The 6,020-nt window shown below is 40.4% G+C and overlaps 1 protein-coding gene across 1 annotated transcript; it reads right to left on the reverse strand.

Annotated features, from left to right (window-relative positions):
• Positions 1–272: 272 nt before the first annotated feature.
• LOC134092142 (helicase with zinc finger domain 2-like) lies at positions 273–5,688 on the reverse strand. The gene is made up of 4 exons (XM_062544936.1): positions 5,605–5,688; positions 811–1,700; positions 619–715; positions 273–278 (listed from the first exon to the last, which is right to left on the reverse strand). The coding sequence occupies exons 2-4, from the start codon at positions 1,662–1,664 to the stop codon at positions 273–275; spliced, it is 957 nt and encodes a 318-aa protein (XP_062400920.1). The 5' UTR covers positions 1,665–1,700; positions 5,605–5,688.
• Positions 5,689–6,020: the final 332 nt, after the last annotated feature.

Consider the following 6,020-nt stretch of genomic DNA (forward strand, 5'->3'; position numbering starts at 1 on the left):
GTTACTTGAGCATTACCCCACACATACCTACAATTCAACTGGTTCAGTTAGTTTGTCCGCCCTGTATTTTTAATGAGGGAAAACTTTCCACAATGCAACTGACATAAGGATGCAGTGCAGGAAAGTGTTTCAGTGAATCAGTAATCAAGTCTCAGATCAGAGAAAGACAGTGTAATGTTGGATAATCTGTGAATGTGAATGGATTATAAAATCTATATGTGCAAATTGGTTTTGGTGTGAGATTTTTTGTAGGGCGGCATGCGAGCATGAGATTAAGGCTGAAAACATGAGTGTCAAGTCAGATGAGTGAGAGTTAGCAGCCTTGATTTGCCTAAAATTGATTGTGCATGTTCATACCAGTGGCTCATCCCTGTACCTGCCCAGCCTTGAACCCACAAAATTGGGTTCTGGATTATGTGGTTGGTGCTAGCAAGGAAGGTTCAAAAAAACATGGGTGCTAACATTTACGGTGTGTGTGTGTGTGTGTGTGTGTGTGTGTGTGTGTGTGTGTGTGTGTGTGTGTGTGTGTGTGTGTGTGTGTGTGTGTGTGTGTGTGTGTGTGTGTGTGTGTGTGTGTGTGTGTGTGTGTGTGTGTGTGTTGCTTAGTGTCTCACTCACAATCACAACTGCTTTGTCACTGTCTCTATACTCCTTGAGTAGACGATCCTGGTAGGAAGTCTCATTCTCCACGGGCCCTTGGACACCTGCGTCACTGCTATCATTTGGAATGCAAACATGTCAGGATGTTGGATACAAATTCTGAAAACATGATGATCATATCTATAGCATTTCATAACTTGTCATTATTACCTGTCGTTTGATGCATGCGGTCCAGCAGTGGTGTTCCGAGAGGGTAACCGGACTACATTTGAGTGCTGTGGCTGCCTCCTCTTTTGAGAGAGCCACAGAAGCTCCTTACGATTCCACTCACTGTTGACTTCCTGCTTCCAAACTGCCAACTCCACTTTGTTATGGGCAAACTGGCACTCCAGAGGACTGTGCCCTGGGGACTTATCTTTGGTATCATAGCAGCACAGTTGCAGCAAGGGTTTGGGAGGAAGTGGTCGTATCTCACTGAACACTCGGTTGCCCGGAGTCTGTTCTGAACAATGTACCATCATTGGCCTCCAGCGATGTCCCAAAACTGTGCCACAAACATGGCTTGACTCTCTCTCTGTTATCCTACATGGAATTCCATTGAAACATTCTCTGCAGAGCTCCTGAAATTCTCCACCGCAGCCTGTAAATATCTTTTCCGAAACCCCTTCCAGGTTGGAGACATTCTGTCCCGACTCACTAATCAGACTGATTAAAGACTCAAGATCTAGATATTGGCTCTTTAGGAAATTCCAAATCAAAACTTCCTCAGCACTCCTTGCAAAGGTACATCTCTTTCCATGTACAGTGCATCCACTACCCTCTACAAAGAACCAACACACATCATACCGCATTGGATTTGGGTATTCTGGTCGTTTTGAAATTGGCCTCCAGCATTTTCCATCTTTCTTGAGTTTAACTAAGAGCACATTCTCTTGACACCTGTGTGGTATGGTCTTTATTGAATATGTGATTTCCTTTTCCCTGGTGGTGCAAATAGAACAGGCTATCCGCAGCTCAGCTGTTTGGAATACCTCGTTAAGAATGGATATTTCACTGACAGCCATTATGAGAGGCTACCGTCACAGCACATGCCTTACTCTCTGTAAGATGCAAGGAAAAGATATGCAATGAGTTAAAGATATGAGTTGAATATGAAGAGTTTGGTTCCAAAACGCTATATCCACCATTTTAATGAATTTTCATTAATGTTTTTTTTACATTTTGTTTTGCCAGTAATTACAGTGGAACTGTATTGGTTTATGTTTAGTTGATTTATCTTTACTCAATCAAAACAAAACAACTGCATTTTTATTGATATTACCTGAAATACACAATTAAATAACATGACTTTTTGATGTTTTTAAAAATGGATATAGCGTTTTGGAATCAAACTCTTCATATGGAAACTTTAGTTAACTACATTAAAGTAACATATTAGCTGTACACTGTGACACACTGATTTGTGTTATGCAGTGTTATTTTTTGTGTTATTTTTCATACAGTGAGTTTTTTCCCCTGTTGGCTGAACTGAGTTTCCTTATAACATAAGCGGGACGGACAAGTCTTCCTCCAGTCAGAACCATGGTATTGATGACACTCATGCTACACCTGCTAAGTTACACCCTTCCCCCACCAGGAAAAAAAAAGACATCTTCTCTGCTACATTTATTGAAGAATAATAACATTTAGGAGTTGCACATGTTTTTTGAAGAAGAGTTGAAGGCTATTTTTGTCATTGTCCTGACCTATTGTATAATTCACTGAAAAGTGAACCCCCTGAATCGTGATGTAGTAAGAAGAAAATACTCAAAGTAACTAGAAAAGCACTCAGAGAGTGCAGACCTCCGCCAAGAGAAAACATAACCGCCTCCTGGATCCAGACAGTGATACGGATCACTCCCAAAATAACCGTTTAACCGATTAACAATCATTTCTTCCTTGGGTCATTTCAGACCTTTCCTGAAAATTTCATCGAAATCCATCCATAACTTTTTGATTTATCTTGCGAACAAACAAGCAAACAAGCAGACAGACAGACAGACAAACTAACCAACCCAGATGAAAACATAACCTCCTTGGTGGAGGTAATGATAACAGTCAATGTGGAAAAAATTGTTGGTTTATCTGCCAGGACACACATAAACCAACAGGATCCCTGTCACACATCCACTGAAAGGAGCCAAAAATCCAAGCATAATCGCTGCTCTTTTCAATAATGCCTCGGCCGTAAAAAAAGAGGGGGAAAATAGAAGAATGGCATTTGTTTATTAAAGCCATAGCCTAAGCCCTGAGGCCATTGTTAGACACTACGCACCTCTTCAGATGTAAAATCACTGTAACCTAAGGACTTGAGTTGCTTATTGCTTATTGTTAAAATGTTTACCACATACCTGGCAAGTAAATGTAACGATTTATTCATAGACAATCATTCTTCTGCCAAGAAATATTCCCTATCAGGATGGTTAAAAACAACGTTGAGACGCAACAACTCTTTTTTCTAACGTTTGTATCGAATTGCGGTAGTGCAGTATAGGCTAATGAAATCTGTGTATGATTTCACAATGGCATCAACCATAAGGACTGGAATTACCCGTTTTAGAAATGTGAGAAGGCTAAACTAATGCATTATTCGTGGCATTACTGAAACATATGCTTTTCTGCATAGCAAGTTCTCCCACTCTTCCTTTCTCACACTGAAATTGAGAAATTGAATAGCATGTGATTGCACATTGGTAGGCATATCTAAACCTAAACAAAACTCAATAACTATTAGGCCTATCTGATTAATATTAGTCTATACATTATACTGAAATAGCATGCATATTTTCAGAATGCTTAGACTACAGTATATTGAGGCTAAAAGTCCAACTTAACTGGTGAAATTGTATTTAGGCTATCAATAGGCTATTTAACAACCTCATCACTGATCCATGTTGCTAACATGTTGAGGGATATGGTCAGTTGCAACATCTGTCTTTCGATCATTCAAATAAATATTGTGAATGGCTATTTCATCAGGCATAATCTTTAATGGGCAATTAGCAGACAGATAGGCTATTTGATCAGATCAAAAAAGATAACATTAGTTTGATCTGTAGTGCAAAGTCTCTCGGTGTTGCAACTGTCCCTAGTCTCACCTATGACATTATTGCTTTTGTTGAGTAGACTTAGTCAATATATAACAACAATTTTGTTCATGAAGAAGAACTTTAACCACCATAAATTGAAGTAGCCTACGGTAGAGCTATGTTTTGCAGGAGGAGAACTGGAACAAATTAAATACTTTTCAATTTAATGTAATTTGCAAAGACATCGTATCACTGAAAGCTAATATTTTGTCACTAGCAACCTACAGTTGCATTTCCAACAGCGCTTTGTGTCATTCGCCCCTCCTGGTCAGAAGGAATGAAACAGGTAAAGTCAGGCGATACTTCTTCTAACATCATTTGAGTCTCTGCTATATTCCTATAAAAAAAATATGTAGTTTTGGGCCTAAGACATTAAGACACCCTGCCTCACTCTGATGACATAAAATGGGACAGCCCGTCAGGTAAAATGGGACAGTCAGTAGGCCTAATGGCCATTGGAAACAATAGTGAGGGACATACATCCTAACAACTACATAATCATGGTTTTTGATTATCGCTATGTTTCTGCCTGTGCTTCTTGCCGTGAGGTGTGTAAGCTATCTCGCAGTTATGGAAATTGATCATCCTGCCATTTTAATAGCTAGATGGAAGTGTTCAACTTTCAACTTTATTTGTCCCCCATGGGGCAATTCATTTGCAGGAGTGAGGAGCATAACACAACAACATATACCACTCACATAAACAATGGACAGATCACAGATGACAGTCAAAGGCAACATAATTGACAAGATGTATAAAAATACACACACTGTACTGGCCAAAGTGCTCATTAGACTAAAGTGCACTGTGAAATAAGCTACCTCTTTCTCTTAGAGTTGAGGAGGGAGCCAGCAGAGGGGATGAAACATTGTTTATATCTGTTAGTTTTGATTGGTGGAAGTCTGAAAAGGGAACCAGAAGGAAGCTCACATTGTGGTATAGGCCTAGTGGGTGGGATAGACAGGATAAATTTAGCTTTTACAACCTTTTATTGCATATAACCCGCAAGGTTTCCTGTTCCATGCCAATTATTTTACTGCAGACGTTGACCATTATGGACAATAGCTTTTTGTTTTTGATGTGTTCCCAACTCATGATTCTATAGGCCTAGTGCAAAATGTTACTTAAGTAAGTTAGGCACTACACGCAAATACTGTGCCCGTCATGCACCCCCAGCTCATCTCCATATGGGTTAACATGGCAAAACCTGATCCCCTGATAGCCTCACATATATTCACACCTTTCTAAACTGCTTTTCCATGTCTCACCTGCATAAAATATAGAATAAACACAGCTATTTGTGCATGTAGGCCTACTTAGAACACATGATTTAGCCTACTGATACTAGCTGTTTCATTCATCCAGCCATTAGACATTTGCCTATGACCTGTTTAGCATCCATTAAACAATCATGCAAAAAAGTATGTGATTGTGGAAAGCAGTAAATGTTCTAAGGAGCATGAGGTACATACAGAACAATCGCACTGGTCAAACGAACCAGACTTTGGGGGTCAAACGAAGCCTACTTGTACGGATGACAGTATGAGTAGCCTACGCCATAACAGGGAAGTTACACCGGGAGCATAACCGTAGCGTTTCGTTCGCGTTACATCTGATGCGACAATAGCTTCCACTATAATTAATGGAAGCAGCTCCACCAGATGTGATAGCGGTGCGTACATTCGAAGAAAGTAGACCTCTCTCTTTTAAATTGTTTTTACGCGGGGCGACCAGAACGCTTCAGTTACGCACCCGGTGTAGCTTCCCTGTCTAGTCATTTGAAAATAAACACAAATAATAACGGGAAATATGGCAATAAAGTAGGCTACAACTATTAACTATGACATGTATTAAATCAACTTACTTATTAACCTACCTCAAACATTGAAACATGAAGCACCTCATTCTGCGCCGTAGCCTACGTTTTCATCAGTCCCCACCCCAGGCAGCCTAATCGCTGATCATTTCAGTAATGTCATGACAGTTTATAGCTGGTTCAACCTGTTGCCAAAAGTGTTAAGGAAATGGACTGTGCATAGTCTACCGCTGGATTCGTGATGTCACCAAGGGCGGGAATGATGGCGAACCCCCCTTGCTTGTCAATTTGTTTCCATCTCTTACTCCATCCCCATTCTTGCAACTTTTGGGTAAATTAGTACACACACACGCACACACACACACAAGCACATACAGAGGTACGCATACTCACACACATTCATGTACACACACACACACACACACACACACACACACACACTCACAGTAGACATGCAGGCATGACACACACACGCA

Source organism: Sardina pilchardus, chromosome 9, assembly GCF_963854185.1.
Source record: "Sardina pilchardus chromosome 9, fSarPil1.1, whole genome shotgun sequence".
NCBI lineage: Eukaryota > Metazoa > Chordata > Actinopteri > Clupeiformes > Clupeidae > Sardina > Sardina pilchardus.

What these genes read in the sequence shown, in the direction of transcription:
- LOC134092142 (XM_062544936.1), bottom strand. Translation starts at nt 1,664, where the DNA reads ATGGCTGTCAGTGAAATATCCATTCTTAACGAGGTATTCCAAACAGCT. An exon ending in CCGCATGCATCAAACGACAG is followed by an intron (nt 716 to 810) that starts GTAATAATGACA and finishes TCCAAATGATAG; the next exon opens with CAGTGACGCAGGTGTCCAAG.